A 22,206-nucleotide genomic window follows, 5' to 3' on the forward strand; every position below is an offset into this window, starting at 1 on the left:
CAAATAAGTTGAAACTCACCACTTTGTGTAATCGTTGTTTCACAAGTCCTACAACATCTCTATAAATGTTACAATATCCAGAATTGATAAAACCAACAAAAGAAATGACAGTTCCACTTTCTACTAACACTGAAAATGAGAGACAAAGGGAGAGAGATCCGATTATCTACAATCATGCTACACAAAAACTATTTTGATTATTCTGACAAGAAAAAGTTAGCCTACTTGATTGAATAACTCTTTATGGTCATGTTCTGAATAGATGCCACGTTATACAGGCCACATATGTAGAGTAGAATTTTAAAAGTGTATAAATATGTACCCCTTTAGAAACAATCACTGCGAAGGCTTTGTCCGGATAGCAATCAAGTGCTAATATTGTCTAATAGAGGAGATGAAGGGGAGTCTTGGAAAGCACCCATCTGCAGAAAATGCTTAATTCTATCTTAAAAATATTTCTAGGTGCTGGAGAGATGGGCTCAGCAATTAAGAGAGTGCACTGCTTCTTTTAGAGGTGGAGTTTGGTTACCATCACCTAAGGCAGCTCTCCAACACCTGAAACTCCAGCTCCAGGGAAATCCAATGGATCAGTGCACCTGCCCTAAAGTGTCTCCACACATGCACACACACACAGAAAGAGGTTAAAGTAATAATAAATCTTTTAAAAATTTTCTAAAATGTCTGATTTTAAAATTTCAAAGATTTGAATAGTGAGTTCCCCCAAAAGTTAATTATTGACTCTATAGACTCCATACCTTCAGCTGAATAAGCAACTTTTTGAATATATTAGTGGTTACAAGCAAGGCTTTCAGGGTAGGCTGACCTATTGTGAAGCCTGCTTGGTTAGTTCCTATGTATTCTTATACAAATGATATCACTCCTCTGAGCTGTGGCTTTTGGCCAGCTTGGAATTCTCTACATGTTCCTTGTTTGTACCTAGATGAGCAAGTCAGGGAAGGGAGGCAGAGAGGTTGTGTTCTTCAAACCCAGAGGATTCTTCAAAGTTCTGTCTTCAAGGTTCCCCATCTTTTGATTTTGTCTATTTGTGGTATTATAGGGGACTGGTACTCAGAGTTCTCATACACCGTGCTCTGTGTAATACTGTTGCTCTTGTCACTCTGGCTTTTGAGGAGCTGGTCTTCATAGAATTTCAGGGTTGTTTTTCCTTTTTCATTTGAACTTTCAGAATTGTTTTGTAATATGAAATGTAATTTCCCCTGTGACTGATGCTTTCCTTAATAAATATATGAAATATACTTAGCTATGTATGTCACAGAGTAAATACTATATATGAATTTGTTATTATTACTGCAAATTTTGAACTTCGGGCTTTCTAAATATTTCAACTGTATCCTGGATCATAATTTAAAAATCACTGAAGGATAAAAAGGATAATAAGCAAACACCAGTATAAATTCAAAACTATAAACATGTACTTCTAATAGTATAAGCTATAAAAGACACAAAGTGATATATTTAAATTATTAAGTTATATCAAAGTGCATTGGATAAGGACTGTTACAAGATGTAAATGTTCTCATAAGATTGGGAATATTAGTTGAGTAGAACAATTGACCTTTATTGTTTATTTCTAATTTTGTTAATTTTAAATTTCTCTTTAAAGTTAATTTCAGATTTTAAAATCTTTAGTTAATTGTTTGCTTTCTTTTAACATTCTATCATTGCTTCCTACCTAGGTTTCCAACTAGACTAGACAGTAACTCTTCAACTGCTCTTAAATTATCATTTTAATTTATTGAATGTGCTCTTATTTTTTCCCATAATAACCTGTTCTAAAACAGCTTTTTGTTTTGAGAACTCTGATTCTTTTGTGTAGTGACAAATTTCCTGGTTCACTGAACTTTGCCCTTATATTTTCTTAAGGGATTTCATTTTTCTTTTTGAACTTCCATTTGCAAATGCCTAGTTCAGTCACTTTTTTTTTTAATTTTTCTTGCTTTCAGATAATTGTACACAACACAACACACTATATTTTATCTATGTAACTTTCCAATATTACCTCTAATACACTATGAAATGTGATTGTTTTGGTCATTTTTCTTCATTTTCATTTTTCTTCATTTTCATTTGAGAGAAAGGTGTAGTTGCAAACAGTTAGGAATTGTGATTAATCTTGATTATTAACATTATGAGATCTATAATCATCATGTAAACACATCTCTGGACATGTCTATAAGATTTCCTGACTAGGTTAACTGACGGAGGAGGACACATACTGAATGTGTGCAGTATCTTTCTATGGGTTGGAGCTATAAATCAAATAAAAGGAGAAAGGAAGCTGAGCACCAGTAGCTTTTGTTGTTGGCTTTCTAATTCCTGATAGAATGTAACAAATTCTAGACTCTTGTTGCCACGACTTCCATGAGATGATAGACTATACATTCACATGAACCCCTTCTTCCCTAAGTTGCTTTTGTGAAGTATTTCGTTGCAACAAGACATGTAACAAATACAGGATTATTGTTTTGTACCCATTAAAATGCATTTTTTTGTTTTTCCTCATACTTAATGAATTTTTCTGTTATGAAAATATCCCTTATGTAACACATGTTAAAGAAAAACCTACTAAAATATAGAGATTTGTGTATGAATAATAACTTTAATCTTAACACTTTTAATATTTGGTTTTTGCTTGTACTCATAATTTTTAGAATCTAATTAATTTATCATCTTCTTAACTATAAAGATCATGATATTTCTCTGCAAATGCTTGAGCTGTTTATATATTCTGAGACTGGAAGAGCTCTTCATTACCAAGCCTTCTCTCCAGAACCCAAGGCATCATTCTTACCTATTTTCCTTAACTCCAAAGTTAGCTGTCCAGTCCTTAAGATTTACTGTGGTGATATTTTATTTGTGCTCTAATAAATAAAGCTTGCCTGAATATCAGAGGGCATATCTAGCCACTAGCTAACCATAGAGGCCAAGCTGTGGTGGCACACACCTTTAGTCCCAGCACTTGGGAGGAGGAAGCAGGAAGATCAGGAGTTTAAGGTCATCCTGGGCTACAAAAGATTGATCCAGTCTGAAAGAGAAACACAGCCAGGAAGTGGAGGCTCCTGCCTTTCTCTCCAGCACTTGGAATCTCATGCCTTTTATCCCAGTACTTGGGAGGCACATGCCTTTAATCCCCACACTAGGGAGGTGGAGACATGAAGTGATATGGCTGGGCAGAGACAGGAATACAAGGTGGGAGGAGACAGGAGTTCCCCCATTTCAGGATGAGGAGGTAGGGTCAGAAGCAGCTGTGACTTGCTCCTTTGTCTCACTGATCTTTCAGCATTTACCCCAATATCTGGTTCTGGTTTTTTATTATTAAGACCAATTAGAATTCAAGCTAAAATCTACCTCTACTTTAGTTTACTTATTTATTTAAAATGTTTTAAAACAAGTTCTTTCTGGTAGCCCTGGTTAGCCTGTAATTCACTAAGTAGTCTTAGCTGGTCTTGGCCTCATAGTCATTTCGGCAACCCAAACAATGAGATTATGGGGATTTACTACCATATCTAGTATATAAGAGCTATTTTAATATCTTTGTAATCTAATTAATTATCATCAACTCCTCTACAACCATCCTACTTTGAATAATTTTCATTTCATTTCATATTTTATACTGAAACTGTTTTGTTTTGTTTTGTTTTGTTTTGTTTTGCTGATGGACATGCTTAAATTTTTGTGACTGAAATACTTTAAAGCATGCACTGAAAATATGCATATATCTTCAACAAAATATTAGTAAGTAAAATCCAACATTATGGGCTATGGGTGTAATTCAGTGTTAGAACAGTTGTTGATTGTGCAGATCTAGTGTTTGATCTCTATCATTGGAAAATGAATAAATATGACTAATAATATATGGAAGAATTACACACCAAAATCAAAGGGATTTATCTAAAATATGCCACATTAGTCCCATGTTCAAAAATAAATTAATGTAATCCATCATATCAACAGATTAAACAAATGCAAAGTTGTATCAATCAATTCAGAAAGTAACTTAATTTAATGTCTACAGCTGAGTAATAGCTTTGTTGTAGAATATCTAGCATGTGAAAGACCTTGTGTACAATCTCTAGTACAAAATGACAAAACAATGTTTTAAAAACTTTAATAATTATTCAAGACAAAGCTCTCAGCAAATTGGTGCAGAAAGCAATGTCTTGAACTTGATTAAAATGTCTATTTACAGATAACAACAAACATTGGTGAAGTATGTTTTCTATCCAGAGTAAAAATAGCAATAATATTCTTTCTATTATTTATTTTCCACATATTATTAGAATTCCAAAAAAATGATACAAGAGAAAGAAGCACACAAAATATGTAAGGAATAGAGAAATAAAACATTTTCCTATGATGTGATTATATATGTAGAAAATCTGAAAAAATAGACTAAGATTCTGAAACTCATTAGACATATCAACTAAGGCAAACAATATAAAATTAAAACACAAAAGTCAATCATACAAATAATTAGTAATTTGAAATTAAAACAAAACTTATGTTTAGGAAGTTAGAGACTTTAAAGTGAACCTATTATTGTTGTTGGATTAGTTGTGTTGTCAAATTGCATGCTAAGTAACTGTTCTTCTCTCAACCATGGTCAGAGGTGCTTCTTACTTTAGTGAGTCAAGATTAATGCAGAAATTCCTCACTATTCAAAGTGCTGAATAAGGAAGTTAGAATGCTGAGCTATACATGGGATACCTACCCCAACCTGTTTACCTTCTACCAAGACCCAGAAATATCTTGGAAGTTTGGGCAGAAAGCTGAAGAAGGCAATATGAAGGTGACAATATGAAATTCTGTCTTCTTGATATGCTGTGACTATATGAACTCAAATCAATATAGTTTCCTGAATAATATCTACAAAGGATCAACCCAGTTGAAGTTTCAATATAAGTTTATAGGGAAGAAGTACTTAGGCTCCACTCCTAGTTGAGAAGCTATTGACAGTTGATGGCTTCTTGGGCGAGGTGGTGCTGTGGGATTTTCTGTATGCTATGAATGTGTTGCTCTTATTGGTTAATAAATAAAAGGCTGATTGGCCAGTAGCCAGACAGGATGTATAGGTGGGATAAATAGACAAGGAAAATTCTAGGAAGTGGAAGGCTGAGTCAAGAGACGCCTGCTGTCCAGAGAGCGGCATGTAATGGCACACAGGTAAAGCCACAAAACATGTGGCAACATATAGATTAACAGAAATGGGCTGATTTTAAATGTAAGAGCTATTCAGTGGTAGGTCTGAGCTAATGGCCAAGCAGCTTTAATTAATACAAGCCTCTGTGTGGTTATTTGGATCTGAGAGGCTGCTGACCAAGTGGGACATAGAAAAACTTCAGCTACAAGGTGGCAACTGATTGGCTTATTAAGACCCAGCAACTGACCCCATACACTTGAGCATTTGAGTAACAACTATTAGATTTAGTGAGTTAAAACATAATAATAAAAGTAAAATGAACAAAAGGAAGCATGAAGTTTGGAGGGAACTATATTTAGAAGTTCCTGGGGCAATGAGGGTGGGATATGATCAAGCTGTATTTTAAACATATATAGAATTTTCAAATAATAAATGTATATTATTAACATAATATACTATCATGTACATTCACATAACCTGAATTAAATACTTCATTATAAAAGTAACCAAATGTATACAAGTGAGAAAAGTTACAAGATACATATAAATCTACAAATTATACACAAGTGATGAATGGTATCCAAGAAGTTCTACATAAGTGTATTAATATTTTACATCAACAAATGGAAAGATCTAATATTGTTACTATAGCAGTTTCTTCCTAAATTATCTACAGACTCAGTATTGCCTTATTAAAATTAATAATGAAAGTAAAATTTAAAAAGGAGAGATGAAGTTGGGAAGGAACTCATTAAAATTCCACTGTAACCTTATTTTATAGACACTAACACTGATTTGATATTTTATAGAAAATTGTAAAGACATAGGAACACCAGCAAAATATTGAAAGGAAAGAACAAAGGACTAAGAAAATACGACTGTAGTCAAGACTTCTTATAAAGCCACCTTCCTCAAAATGCTGTAATGTTACCAGAAGAGATACATAGAACAATGGAATGGGACAGACACCAGACAATGGGGTCTACATGTAGTCAAATGTTTTTGGAAGGAGAAGCAATGTCCAAATACTGAAAATACTCATTTCAACGGATTACAAACTTAATTCAAACACCAATGTTCCACTCTTCATAAAATCGCAGGATGAATCTCAGCAACTAAATGTAAAATGAAAACCTGCAGGACTGTGAGTAGAAGGTAACCACAATATAGAACCAGAAAACTGTGGGTTTAGTACTGATGTCATGAGTATGGTGTTGGAGGTAAGACCATGAACCCAGGATGCACATGCTATCATGTACATAAAGATCTTATTTTTGTGATCTTATTACTTGGCTAACATATCTTTGAACTATTTAAGGAATTCCTTCTCTAATGTCCTTGCTTATCCTCATTATCCTTACACTAGGAGTCTTCAAACTCACAGAAACATCACTAGTTTGCACACCAGCCTTGCTTAAAACATGGGGATATGATACTGCTTCAATGGAGAAGAACACTAAGATGTGAATAAATTGCTTACTTTAGCTACCTGTTCAAGGAAATGCAACTTAGGCTCTGATATCAATCCTATATAACACATATTTCTGGAGTTGTGTTATAGAACATCCAAGGCCTCAAAGACAGATTTTATAGCCATGTGACCTAAATCTTAACAGTTATGTTTTGAAATACAATATACTATCTGACACATTTAAGTCTAAATTATTTTCAGTTTGTCTGTGAATACTGTTACACTTATGACACAGTAACTTTATATAACTAATCCATCTCTTTCCTATTCTTTCATGTTTTCACTTTTGATGTGCATGGAACATCTTTCTACATGTACACAGATGATTTACCTCATTGTATTTGTTGACTGTCATCTCTCACTCTACAGTGTTCCAGAAGTAATTCATCCATTCCCTTTTTGATGAATATTTAAGTTGTTTTCAATTGCAAAATATCATGAATTAAAATTATTGCACCAAAATTTTATACAAAGTCTGAATACATTAGTATCATGGTTTAGGAAGATTTATCTAGTACATAGATTTTACTCTGTATCGCTTTTTGTCAAATTAACCTTGAAACACCTTGCACCTAATGTTTCACCTGTCTAAACTGCAAACAATTATTATTTCCTTACTCTGACAACATTGTATAACAGTATAATTTTTAATATTTTCACTCTTTTGTTTGTTTTCTCATTGGTAGTTGACTTTTCTTTCTCTTATTCTAATTGTATCACTCAGTCACTTTTCTGTATGTTTCTTTATTTCTGTCCCATGTTTGTGTCCATCTACTTCAATCTCATGCCATTGAACTCTTATAATTCACTTGGTAAAGCTATCTTTATACAAACTATAATTCATTTCTAGGAATGTATTTATAAGATTGGTATATTTATAAGAAGTAGTGTATTGCTACTTAATTCTTGGTCATTAGGATACAAAACAATGATACCATTATGGTATTTTAACAGATTTTATTTCATATTTTAACTACAAAATATAATTTTAAAAAAGTAAAGTTACAACTTAAGATGTATTCTAGAAAAAAAGATGGCTAAACATTAGAAATATCAAATTAATGAAACTAGCTAACTTTGCTTTTTTATATTTATTGAAAAATAATAATTTTAAATGGTTACTTTAAATGTTTACTGACAATAACATAAAGACATGTATGGATTTCTCTCAGAAGAACCAACAAAATAATCAAAGACAGCACATCACTAAGGATGCTCAATGAGCAACCAGGGAGGTTGCTAAGTGGCATTCTGTAATGGTTCCTTCATGACTGAAGAAAACTTGTTTGTGTGTATCTTATTTCTTTTCTTTAAAACTATATTTTAAATATTTTAGAAATATGTGAATAAATGAAATAACAAGATACTTCTTCTCAGTAGCTGTTTAGTAATCAGAATCATTCCATGTAATGTCTGAAACATTACTCTTAATATTTCACACATTAGCCATGCATTCTGTGATAGAAACCCAAATTTTATTCATGTTTTATTTTTATTGTAAATACTCTTTAGATAAATTCTAGAAATATTTTCTAAAATAATACTTGTTGAACAAATCTAAGATTAATGCAATCTGTGCCCAAAGTGGCAAGTTCTGTATCACTGCGCCTTTTCTAAAATAAAAGTTAAGTAAATGCTATTTTAATGAAGAAGTTTGCCAAGGTTTTTTTAGGTAAAGAATGACTTAGTGTGTAGCTAGAGTTTTTCTGGTCCTGCCTGGCCCACAGTCAGGACAAATCTCTCTCACCTGCCAGTTCCCCAGCTGCTCAAACCCAACCGAGTAAACACAAAGAGACTTATGTTACTTATGAACTGCATGGCCGTGGCAGGCTTCTTGCTAACTGTTCATATATGTAAAATCAACCCATTTCTATTAATCTATAAGTTGCCACATGGCTTGTGGCTTACCAGTATCTTAACTTCTTCTCATGGCAGCAGATGGCAGCATCTCTCTGCCTCAGCCTTCCATTTCCCAGAATTCTATTTTCTGTTTGTCCCACCTACACTTCCTGCCTGGCTACTGGCCAATCAGTTTTTATTTTATTAACCAATCAGAGCAACACATTTAACACACAGAACATCCCACAGCATCAGTGTTAAATAAACATCATAAAAGGAGACTTCTCAGATAAACATGGATAAGCATTAAATCATGAAATAATTTTTAAAAGTAAAAGAAAGCCACTTGAGATGTTTAAATGCTGTAACTATAGTATTTGATCCAAAGCATATGAATATCTAATCTTTTCCATGAATACAAACATAACAGCAAAAACCTTTTAAAAACTCCTGTAAGGTTGGAAATCTAAAGAGAGCAATAGAGAGAATCAAGTATTTGGCATGATGGACCTCTATTTATCGAAAATTTGTCATGTTTAAACAGAGTACTTTTGTGCAATATTATCTGAAATTTCTGAATCTTCTAAAATGCTACTTATATCTACTGAAAATACCCAAAACAACACTATCTTTTAAGTTTGAAAATTGACACTAGAGATAGTGAGTAAATTAATGACTTTTGTAAGGCTTAATACATGCAAAAGTTCACAAAAGTGAACAAGAACAAAAAAGACGAAAGAGAAAAAGAAAGGTTGTCACTGGAGAAGTTTTTGTTCCTCTTTTGATGGATAAAGCAAATGTCAATTACATTTCAGAGCTATTGCAATTCTAATAATTTATAACAGACATTTAACCTGAAAGCTTTGAGAAAACATGTATGTAATCCTAAACATGAGCAATACCATTGACTCAGAAGTGGCAGTATTGGAAGAGAAAGAGCTTACCCTGTGGTTTATCATGGGTTAGGAGTATTATGCCATAGAAGCTGTGCATGTAGAAACTATGTATACTACTCTGAGACTGTTCATAGGAAAACACTGCAACCATGAAGCAAAGCACCATTTTATTAAAAGATATTTTCATCTTAATTAACTCAGGCGGTGCCTTGTGGAAGGAGAAAAGGAGAAGAGAGTAACTTGTATTTGAAATATTGTAGCACCCAGATATCATTAAAAGCAGTACTAATGATTGTAGACAAAGGTATAGATTACAGACAGGGACAGAGGCAAAGGCCAAGATATATTACTATTTTAAAAAAATTCTTATATAAGTAATCTTGAGCAGAAATCTATCCAGACCTCCCAGAAATATTCAAAAGTGATTGCATTTACTACTGTTATAGGAAAGCAATTATATGAGTAGAAAGAACAGCTTCTCTGCGAAGTTTAGAGCATTTGTTAAATGTAAAACATCCTAAAACACAGCTTGCACTTATAGTTCAAATCTTAGGCACCTACAAATGACAGATCTGATGAAGATTAGAGCTGGACAGAAACAGAGATGAGTTGTGACCAACAGTCACATAGAAGACAAAGCATATTCAAGATAAAAGGGAGACAATTCTGTTCACTTCTGACCTTTTGCTACATAAACACATTAAAGACCTTTTTCATGCCAGAAATACACTTGCACAAGGCATGTACATTTTGTTGTTTGCATCCTTTTAAAAGATACACTTCCCCTCTTTGCCAGTCTAGTGTTTCAAGAAGGATTTTATCATTGATGAGCTATAATTATGTCACTGCCAGAATGAATTGTTCAGAGCAGATTTTGACACAAGCCCAACCAGTGAATCATTCCATAATTTTCCTGGAACAGTCAGGATTTACACAGGGTTAGCTGGCTATGAAGACGATATAGCTGTATTTGTCATGGTCTAAGGAGGATTGAAGGGTAGGAAGCAGAAATATAATCCAGTAACTATTGAATCCAGACATCTCTGAGAATGACTGCGTGAAGTTCCAAGTTATATGAGACAATACTTGATGTTCATTAATTTCTCTTCATTCTGTGAAGTTTATTTCTGCCTCTCACTAATGCACAGATGCCTGTTAAACCCAGAATCTGTGATGTCTTCATGGACTATCTAGTTACTAAGAGATTGGCTAGAGAATAAAATGATAGAATAAGGATATGCACTCAAAGAGGATCTACTTTAAAATTTATAGATGTCACTTTAAAGTTAATGGTATTATAATTCATTATTTCTATACATGTAAATGTCTTTTGTTTGCTGAGAAAAAAATATTGGATTTATATTCACATATTTTGGTATTTTAAAATGACAAAACAGAACTGTGTAGTTTTATTTATTTTTTTAAAGCCTTCTACACGTTGACGTCCAGTTATGCCAGCACCATTTGTTGAAGATGCTTTCTTTTTTCCATTGTACATTTTTGGCTTCTTTGTCAAAAATTATATGTTCGTGGGTGTGCAGGTTAATGTCAGGGTCTCCAATTCTATTCCATTGGTCCACATGTCAGTTTTTATGCCAGTACCAAGCTGATTTTATTACTGTAGCTCTATAGTAGAGCTTGATGTTGGGGATCATGATGCCTCCAAAGGTTGTTTTATTGAACAGGATTCTTTTGGCTATCCTCGGTTTTTTGTTTTTCCATTTGAAGTTGAGTATTATTTTTTGCAGGTCTGTGAAGAATTGTGTTGGTAATTTGATGGGGATTGTGTTGAATCTATAGATTGCTTTTAGTAAGATCACCATATTTACTATGTTAATCCTGCCTATCCATGATCATGGGAGATCTTTCCATTTTCTGATATCTTCTTCAATTTCTTTTTTCAGGGGCTTATGGTTCTTGTCATATAGGTCCTTCACATGCTTAGTTAGAGTAACCCCAAGGTATTTTATATCATTTGTGGCTATTGTAAAGGAAAATGTATCTCTGATTTCCTTCTCAGCCTGTTTGTCTATTGTATATAGGAGGGCTACTGATTTTTTTGAGTTGATCTTGTATCCTGCTATGTTGCTGAAGGTGTTTATTAGCTGTATCAGTTCCTTGGTTGAATTTTTGGAGTCACTCATGTATACTATCATGTCATCTGCAAATAGGGAAAGCCTGACTTCTTCCTTTCCAATTTGTATCCCCTTAATCTCCTTATGTTGTCTTATAGCTCTGGCTAGAACTTCAAGTACTATATTGAATAAGTATGGGGAGAGTGGACAGCCTTGTCTTGTTCCTCATTTTAGTGGTATTGCTTTGAGTTTCTCTCCATTTAATTTGATATTGGCTGTTGGCTTGCTGTAGATTGCCTTTATTATGTTTAGGTATGTTCCCTGTATTCCTGATGGCTCCAAGACCTTTATCATGAAAGTGTTGGATTTTGTCAAATGCCTTTTCAGCATCTAGTGAGATGATCATGTGTTTTTTTTTTTCTTTGAGTTTGTTTATATGGTGTGATACATTGACAGACATTCATATGTTGAACTACCCTTGCATCCCTGGGATGAAGCCTACTTGATCATGGTGGATAATTGTTTTGATGTGTTCTTGGAGTCAGTTTGCCAGTATTTTATTGAGTATTTTTGCATCAATGTTCATGAGGGAGATCGGTCTGCAGTTCTCTTTCTTTGTTGCTTCTTTGGTTTAGGAATCAGGGTAATTGTAGCCTCATACAAGGAGTTTGGTAATATTCCTTCTGCTTCTATTGTGTGGAACAATTTAAAGAGTATTGGTATTAAGTCTTCTTTGAAGATCTGCTAGAATTCTGCACTGAAACGATCTGGTCCTGGGATTTTTTTTTTTTGGTTGGGAGACTTTTAATGACTGATTCTATTTCCTTATGGGTTATTGGACTATTTAAATGGTTTATCTGGTCTTGATACTTAGGTATATGGTACCAGAAAATTATCCATTTCTTTTAGATTTTCCAGTTTTGTGGAATAGATGTTTTTGAAGTATGACCTGATGATTCTCTGGATTTCCTCATTGTCTGTTGTTATGTCCCCCTTTTCATTTCTGATTTTGTTAATTTGGATGCTCTCTCTCTGTCTTTTGGTTAGTTTGGATAAGGGCTTGTCTATTTTGTTGATTTTCTCAAAGAACCAACTCTTTGTTTCATTAATCCTTTGTATTGTTCTCTTTATTTCTATTTTATTGATTTCACCAATTTGGTAATTTCCTGGTGTCTGTTCCTCCTGGGAGACTTTGCTTATTCTTGTTCAAGAGCTTTCAGGTGTGCTGTCAAGTCACTAGTGTGAGATTTCTCCAGCTTCTTTATGTGGGCATTCAGTGCTATGAATTTCCCTCTTAGCACTGCTTTCACAGTGTCCCATAAGTTTGGGTGTGTGGTGTATTCATTTTCATTGATCTCTAGGAAGTCTTTAATTTCTTTATTTCTTCCTTGACTCATTGGTGATTCAGTTGAACAATGTTCAGTTACCATGAGATTGTAGCTTCTCTGTAGTTTTCGTTGTTATTGAAATCTAACTTTAAACCATGGTGGTCAGATAGAACGCAGGAGGTTATTCCAACTGTTTTGTATCTGTTGAGATTTGCTTTGTGGCCAATATGTGGTCGATTTTAGAGAAGGTTCCATGGGATGCTGAGAAGAAAGTATATTCTTTTTGTTAGGATGGAATGTTCTGTAGAAATTAAGTCCTTTTGAGTCATAATATCTGTTAAGTCCTTTATTTCTCTGTTAAGTTTCAATGTGGCAGATATGTCCAGTGGTGAAAGTGGGGTGTTGAAGTCTCCACTATTAATGTGTGGGGTTTTATATGTGATTTAAGCTTTAGTAATGTGTCTTTTACATATGTGGGTGCCCTACCAGATGGATCAAGTACAGAGAGAGAGAACAAGGAAAAAGAGCCCATGATAAATGAAGACCGCATGAGAACAGAAAGAAGCAAAGTGCTAGAGAGGCCCCCAGAAATCCACAAAGATACCTCCACAATCGACTACTGGCAATGGTCAAGAGAAAGCCTGAACTGACCTACTCTGGTGATCTGGATGACCAAACACCCTAACTGTCGTGCTAGAACCCTCATCCAATGACTGATGGAAGTGGATGCAGAGATCCACATCCAGGCCCCAGGTGGAGCTCCGGGAGTCCAATTGGTGAGAAAGAGGAGGGATTTTATGATTGAGAATTGTTGAGACCTTGATTGGAAAAAGCACAGGGACAAATAGCCAAACTAGTGGAAACACATGAACTATGGATCAGTAGTTGAGGAGCCCCCAACTGGATCAGGCCCTCTGGATAAGTGAGACAGTTGATTAGCTTGAAGTGTTTGGATGGCACCCAGGCAGTAGGACTAGGACCTGTCTTTAGTGCATGAGCTGGCTGTTTGGAACCTGGGGCCTATGCAAGGATGCTTTGCTCAGCCTGGGAGGAGGGGACTGGAATTGCCTGGACTGAATCTGCCAGGTTGAGCTGAGTCCTTACCCTGGGGGACATGGGAATGGGGGAGTGGGTTGGGTAGAGGGTGGGGGGGGGGCAGGAGGAGGGAGGACAGGGGAATCCATGGGTGACATGTAAAATTAAATTAAATTATAAACTTTTTAAAAATATAATATAATAAAAACATCAGTAAATCTAATCTTCCACATAAACTAACTCACTGAAGAAACTATATGATCATTTTATTAAGTACAGAAAATATCTTTGATAAAATTCAGTGTTCATTCATGAAAAAGTCCTGGAGACTTTTTCCTACATGGTAAAGGCAACATATAGGAAATGTAGAGCCAACATCATCCTAATTAGATAAAAACTCAAAGTGTTCCCACTAATATCAGAATTACTGTAAGGATGTTGTCTCTCCACTGCTGTTCAATATAGTGTCAAAGCCTTAGCTAAAACAATAAAACAAGTGATAGTTATAAATAAGATACAAAAAGCAGATAAAGTCATTCTCTAGGTAAAACACCCTAAACACTCCATCAGAAAAATTCTACAGCTGATAAATACACTTAACAAAATAGCATAAAGAAAATGCACAAAGGTTAGAGCCTTCCCATATTGAAATGACAAACACTCCAAGTAGGAAATAATACCATTCAAAATAGTCTTTTACAAATCTTGAATAAATATCAGGAAATAAAGTACTTATACACTGACAATTTTAAGAACTTGAAAAATAAAGAAATTGAAGAAGATACCACAAGACAGAGAACTGCCATGTCCACTGATTAGTAGGATTAAAATTTTCAAAATGGCCATACTACCAAAAGCAATCTGAAGATTCATTCCCATAAAAATTCCAATAAAATTCTTCACAGAAATTGAAAAAATAAAAGCAATCTTAAATGTAATAAGGAAACAAAAGACTCAGGATAGCCCAAAGAGCTATTAAATATAACAAAATAATTGTAAGTATTGCCATCTCAAACTTCAAGTTATTCTATAGAGCTATGACAATAAAAACAGTGTGGTATTGATATAAAAATAGTCCTTGTTCAGTGAGAAAGAATTGAGGACCCACACTCCTATAGCAACTTGATTTTTGACAAAGTAACCACCATACACATTGAAATATACCACCTTCAATATATGATGCTGTTTGTTCAAACTTTGAAGATACATGTAGAATGCTAGTCTTTCTGGACCTGGGTTACCACACTCAGAATGATTATTTCCAGTTCTACACATTTATCTACATATTTTATAATTTCATTTTTCTTAATAGCTCTGTAATGCTTCATTATGCCAAATATTATTGAAATATGCCACATTTTAATTAACCATTCCTATTAATGAGCATCTAAGCTGTTTTTGTTTCTTGGCTATTGTGAATAGAACACCAATGAATATGGATGAGCATTTATCTCTATAATACATACCTTTGTGTGTATGTCCAAAAGTAATATAGCTGGATCAAATGAAAAAATATATTTTTCATATGATTTCACACAAATTTCAGTAGTATGACCAGTTTGCAATTCCATAAGCTGTGACTAAGTGTTCCCCTTTTCTCTTTCCTCATATCTATACCAGCATTTGTGATGGCATTTGTTCTTTGGATCTTATTCATTAAGACAAAAACTGCAAAGTAGTTATTACTATAATTTGCATTTACTGATAGCTAAAGATGTTGAACATTTTTAAAAAATATTTCCCCTCCATTTGTATTTCTTCTTTTGAGAACTCTATTTAATTCCAGGCACTAATTTTTAGCTGAGCTGTTTTAGTTCATGAAGTTTAGTTTCTTATATTTTTTATATATTCTAGACACTGACACACTAATGGAGAGCTGATGAAGATATTTTCTGCAGGATATTTCTATTCACATTATTTTCAACATTAATTAGGAATAAGTTCTTAGGGTTTATATAATGATACTAGTAGGAATTATTTCCATAGAATATTTTGAAATTGTAAATATTCATCAGACATTTCTATTACTATTTACTACTACAGCAAAACTTTTCATAATTTCTTAAGAATTTTTTTAAACAATACATGGTTCATAGGAACAAAATGGAAGTAGCTATCCATGGTCGCTTCAGTCCTTAAACCCCAATCCTACAGAGGCTGAGGCAGAAGGATCATGAGTTCTAGATTAGCCTGAGAACACACAATGAGACTCTTTTACATAAAAAAGACAGGAGGGCCAAACACCCTAAGGGTCCTGCTGGAACTCTCATCCAATAACTGATGGAAGTGGATGCAAAGATCCTCAGCCAGGCCCCAGGTGGAGCTCCAGGAGTCCAATTGTTGAGAAAGAGGAGGGACTGTAAGAGTGTGAATTGTTGAGACCAAGATTGGGAAAAGCACAGGGACAAATAGCCAAACGAATGGAAGCACACGAATTATGAACCAAAGGCTGTGGAGCCCCCAGCTGGATCAGGCCCTCTGGATAAGTGAGACAATTGAATAGCTTGAACTGTTTGGGAGGCACCCAGGCTGTGGGAACAGGACCTGTCCTTAGTGCATGAGCTGGCTGTTTGTAACCTTGGGCTTACACAGGGACACTTTGCTCAGCCTGTATGGAGGGGACTGAACCTGCCTGTACTGAATCCATCATGTTTAAATGAATACCCAGGGGAGTCTTGGCCCTGGAGGAGATGGGAATGGAGGGGAGGGGCTGGGGGGAAGGTGGGGGCAGGGGCAGGAGGGGGGAGGACAGGGGAACCCATGGCTGATGTGTAAAATTAGAACACAAATATAATAAAAAATAAATAAAAAGAAAAAAAAAAGAATATAGACTCCACAGCTACCCTTATAGCTATGTGATCATAAGTAAAACACAGTATCTGTAAAATGGAAAAAAAAAAGACAGGAGAGAGAGAGACAAAGGGGGAGGGACGGATAATTATATTATACCACAAAAAGGCAAATGTACCTTAGATTGTACCTAATTGAGAATGGCAAAGAACATTTATTTAATAAATTAAATATGTTCAGATCCTGAATTTTATCCTTTCATGATCAATGTTATCATAAGTCCACATATAAATACTGATACAATGTATAAGTAAAGCTGAAAATAAATATAACAGATTCCTGTCAGCATCTGTAGGGGCATTTGAAGATGTGAACATCAGAAACAACTTGTATTTTAGTGACCAAAGGAAGAAAAAAGATATAAAAGCACACTTTTTTAAAAAAGTTTCAAAGTTTATAACACAAGCAAGATTAATAATGAAAATGAAAATTTCAAATATCTGTGTATAAGCTATTTAGGAAATACAGTTTTATCTTTGGACTTAGTGACTTTCCAGGATTATATAAATAATGGCTTGAACTCACAAAACACAGAGATAAGGGTAGTATGCAGTTAAAATATTTCTAGGAAATACTAAAGAAAGCATTGCCCCATCTTGGCAGGTGGCAGGTAAGATCATAGACAAGTTCATTTAATCCTGTTTTTCCAAAGCCTATTCTGGTAGCTGGTTGGAGTGTGTTGCTGGGCATCCACAGCCCTGTGAATCTTTCCAGCATCTATGTAGTATGGTTGAGATTTAAAACCAAAACAGAAAGACAAAGGCATGCCTGTGATCTCAGTGTTCAAGAGGCTTGAAGATCTTGAGATTTTGAGCAGGAAGATAGCCTGGGCTATAAATAACCTGAAAGCCAGCCAGAATAATATAGAATAATCTTTTTTCAATAGGAGGGAAAAGAAGAAGGAGAAGAAGGAGAAGAAGAAGAAGAAGAAGAAGAAGAAGAAGAAGAAGAAGAAGAAGAAGAGGAGGAGGAGGAGGAGGAGGAGGAGGAGGAGGAGGAGGAGGAGGAGGAGAAGGAAGAGGGGGGTGGGGGAGGGGGAGAAGGAGGAGAAGGAGAAATAATCACAATAGTAATAATAGTAACAGTATTTTTTAAGTCCCTTCATGTGAAAACTGCCAATCAATGATGTTTAGATATGTTGGAAATGTGTAAAAGTGATATTCTAAACAACAAACCTGAATAATGAAATTGCTTGTCACATTAATTTTTCTACCCTTATTCATCATTGCCTTTTGTGCCTGTGCCCTATATGAAATGATCGCCAAATAGTTGGCTTTTGGGTTCCTCAATCCATTCAAATGTTACTGATACTGACCAACCTGTGTTTTTCTCTTCAATTTTTTACTATATGTCTCTTCAGTGATCAAACTACTTCCCATTTTGATAAAATGCACAAGATAAGACCCAATAATATAAACTGCACATCTCTTCTTTTCACTGAATTTCATTGGACAGGAACAAGCACCTGGCTTGGGTTGTTTTTGCTAAGCCACTCCTCCTTGGCAGTGGCAGAGAGTGAACTCAGGGACTTGCACAAATTATGTTAGTACTCTGTCACCACGTTATATCCCAGATCTTAAGTAGGGTTGTTCTAGCTGCTATTTCCAGTCAAAATCTGGCAACTACACCATATTACTTTCCTGGCCTAGATGATCATTACCATTTACTTTCCAAATAAATAAATCCTCATTTTCATTTTGTTTTTACTGTCTTTTGGAAAGCAATCAACTAATATTTGCCACAGTAGAGAATATAGTGTGCACTATTAAATATTATTTTAATGGATGATATTTGTAACACACCTCATCAGTTTTAAATTACACTCCATATCCTTTTTAATTACTAAATCTTTGAAATCAAAATGCAAACTCTGTAGTAATGAATACTTTGTAGTTACTCAAATATTTGATTTCAAGATGCATTTTTATTGCGATAAGGGCAACTAGCATAGCATTTCAGACACAGCAGATGTTCAATTAAATATTAATTAACTGAAATCAAATGATGATATGCTGGCAAACCCTTATGAATGTTGTCTTTGATAAAATGATTAACCCTCTCATAGCTTTAAATTTTTAGTTACAGACAGTGGACTCCCTTCATGTAAGTTTAATTAGTTTATTGCACAGTAATAGGAAGCTCCAGGAATGTCAGGAAACTAGATTTCAACAGAACATAGCAAGTAAATAAAACAAACAGCAGAAAAGGCCACTCAGAGTAGTGATTGCTGTTGCCTGGTCTCTTCACTTGAGCTGTGCAAAAGCTGAGCCTCAGACCAGCATGCACCTCACTGGGCTTATTGGAAAAAGGGAGGCAGAGAGAGAGAGAGAGAGAGAGAGAGAGAGAGAGAGAGAGAGAGAGAAAGGAAGGAAAGAGAGAGAGGGAGGAGGGAGGGAGGAAGGAAGGAAGGAAGGAAGGAAGGAAGGAAGGAAAGAAGAAGGAAAGAAGGAAGGAAAGAGAGAGGGAGGGAGGAGGGAGGAAGGAAAGAAGGAAGGAAGGAGAAGGAAAGAGGAGAGAGAAAGAAAGAAAGAAAGGAAAAAAGAAAGAAAGAAGAAGAAGAAAGGAAGGAAAGAGAGAGTGAGGGAGGAGGGAGGAAGGAAGGGAGAGAGAGAGAGAGAGAAAGGAAGGAAGAAAGACAGAAAGAAAGAAAGAAAGGATAAAAGGAAGAAAGAAAGAAAGAAAGAAAGAAAGAAAGAAAGAAAGCTACTACCCAATCCCTCCACATGCTGCTGAAGAACTCAACCCATCATTGAGAACCAAATCTTCACAGAGGAATCCAAACATAGAGCTCTAAATTTCATCCATCTTGGCAAGGAAGCTGGAGATGTTAGGAAGTCACTCAACAGTGCAACCCACACCATTCATCATACTCACATGGTTCTCAAGGTGATGTTTATGCCAGAGTGTGTAGGAGAAGAAAGCTTGTATGTGGGGATATTTTGATGAATTTTTTCTCAATGATCATTTGATTTAACATCTTATAAAGCAGAAAGGTATACAGTGAGATTTACATAGAATGAATGAAAGTGAAGTTGGATATTTGATAAATTCTACAAGTTCTTTCACTACTGGTGATTTCATAGTGAGAATAGACTTTCAGACACCATTTACCTCAGGCCTTTATACCATATAAGTGCCTATGTTACTTAACATCATCTCAAGTCCAATTGCTGTGAAACAATCCTTTTCTACACTATGAATATGCATTACTCTAATTGGTTAATAATAAAGCTGATTAGCCTATAGCAAGGCAGGATAATATTAGGTGGGAAAGCCAAACTGAGAATGATGGGATGAGGAAGGGCGGAGTCAGAGGAGTCACTAGCCAGATGGAGAATGAATTAGACATACAAAATGTGATAGCGGTAAAGGAAACAAGCCTGGAGCCACACATGGATTAATAGAAATGGATTAAGTTGTAAGAGTTAGTTATTAATAAACCTGAGCTAAAGGACAAACATTTTGTAATTAATATAAGTTTGTATGTGTTTGTTTGGGATCAGGTGGTCTGGGAAAAAAGTGCTGATTACACATGACATTCCAACATGTGGCTGAAATTTCCACATAATACCTCACAAAGCTTAAAAAGGGATTCTAGATACACAAGAATAGAGTCAAGCATGACTTCCTGGTAGTTGCCTTTTCTGTGATGGGTTCTGGTTGCTGGTGGTGAGCAGAGACACAGCTCCTTTAAGAGATAGCTGTTCAGTTCAGTGCTAGTGGCAAAAATGGGTGGCTCTTTTAAGAGGTCTTACTACCAAACCCTTTGTGATGTTTATGAGCAGCTGGTAAGACTACTCAGTGGAAGCATGGACCTAGACACTCCCCAGAGTTGGGGTGATAAATGTGGCTCTGATCAGTACCTCCACCATGAAGCTAGACTCTCAGGAAGCCAGGGAATGAGAAGAGCCAGCCACCAAAGCCACTGCTTTGGTCCTAGCCATGCCACTTAGCAATTTAAAGATGCATGTGGTCATAAAAAGAGATAAATATATACAGTAAAGACAGATTCAGAGGAAAACAAAAACCTCTAAATAGTTTACAATATGTTTAAAAATATACATATACTAGGGAAAGAAAAGAAAATTGTTTTAAAAAAGTCCTTTAAAAGGAATAGAATAATAAAAAATGTAAGCCACATAAAGATGGGAAATACACAAAGAGTCTGGGTCCTATATGTTATTATGTTGTTTTTAAATATTTTGACTGCTAAGAGACAATGGACTATGGAAACAGCTGGATCAAACCAACCTACTTATTTTTTAAACTTCTTAATTTCAAACTTTAAGTCAAAAGATATGTTACTTTGGGGGAGAGGTTACAATTCATTTACACAGGAAATGAGAGGCTATGGATTTATTCTGCATTAACAAAAATCAAGGTTTGATTGAAGAAGACAAGAGAATTTGTGGTTGGTATGTAAAATGAATAGAAAATCTCTTAATTAAAAAATAGGAAAAAAAAGAAAAAGGAAAGCCAAACTGAGACTTGATGGGATGGAGAAGGGTGGAGTCAGAAGAGTTGCCTGCCAGATGGAGAATGAGTCAGACACAGATAATGTGATAGCAGTAAAGGCTCAAGCATCAGGGCAGTACATGGATTAATAGGATGGGTCAAATTGTAAGAGCTAGTTATTAATAAGCCTGAGCTATTGGCTGAGCATCTTGTAATTAATGTAATTTTTTGTGTTTATTTGGGACCAGGTAGTTGGGACAATAGGTTCTGATTACATCCAATTTGGGTTTCATTCACCTTTATTGTGTTTAAATATAGTGGAGTTTCATAATGCTTAATAGGCAATGCCTTATAATGACAGAGTTCTCTACTAATCCTAGGAATTTTTAATTAAAAGAGTGAAATAATATGTTTGCATAGAAGAAATTTGAAACAAATGTATATTTGGGGTCTTAAGGTTCAATCAACAAAACTAATTCCTTGAAAAAAATATACTAAGTACTAAAAGAACCATGAAATGACCAGCATGGGGTTTAATTATTTTCCTTGCAAAATAATAATCATAGTTTTGTCTAAACAAAAACCCTGCCATCATCACTATCATTCATCAAAATTTTTTAAAAGACCTACAAACCTTAGGTATACATTTGTCTGCTGAAAAAGAAAAGGAAATGAGTCAATTTCAGAAAAATATGAAGCCTAGAGGGAAAATTATCCATAAGCTACACATTCTTAAATACTGTCATGGCCTCTGAAGTTGAACAAGGTTTGGGAAATTTCAGCCCATGGGCCAAATTTGACCCAACACCTGTGTCAAATATCTTGCAAGGTAAAAATTGTTTTTACATGTTAAAATAAGAAAATGGATATGCAATGAAGAAATGGTATGTAAAGAAATGAACATTTGAAAACAAGTGCTCTCTGATTATTTTCAGAAAGATTACAAATTAAGATATTAAATGAATATTGATCTGTGTGAAGAAAGAGAGAGTAGTATATTCTAAATTGGTCTAAAATAATCTTAATAATGAATGAATTTGGCTTAATGAAAGTTTAGGAACTCTGGGAAGGGGGAATTACAAATGAAGAGGATCAG

At 35.0% G+C, this 22,206-nt stretch overlaps 1 protein-coding gene across 1 annotated transcript in view; it reads right to left on the reverse strand.

Annotated features, from left to right (window-relative positions):
* Positions 1 to 22,206, reverse strand: part of Cnbd1 (cyclic nucleotide binding domain containing 1) — a 362,101-nt gene that overhangs the window by 88,443 nt on the left and 251,452 nt on the right. The window contains exon 9 of the mRNA XM_036179374.1: positions 20 to 129. Coding sequence (XP_036035267.1) covers positions 20 to 129 — 110 coding nt within the window. The remainder of the gene's footprint in view (positions 1 to 19; positions 130 to 22,206) is intronic.

The sequence above is a fragment of the Onychomys torridus genome, chromosome 2 (assembly GCF_903995425.1).
Source record: "Onychomys torridus chromosome 2, mOncTor1.1, whole genome shotgun sequence".
NCBI lineage: Eukaryota > Metazoa > Chordata > Mammalia > Rodentia > Cricetidae > Onychomys > Onychomys torridus.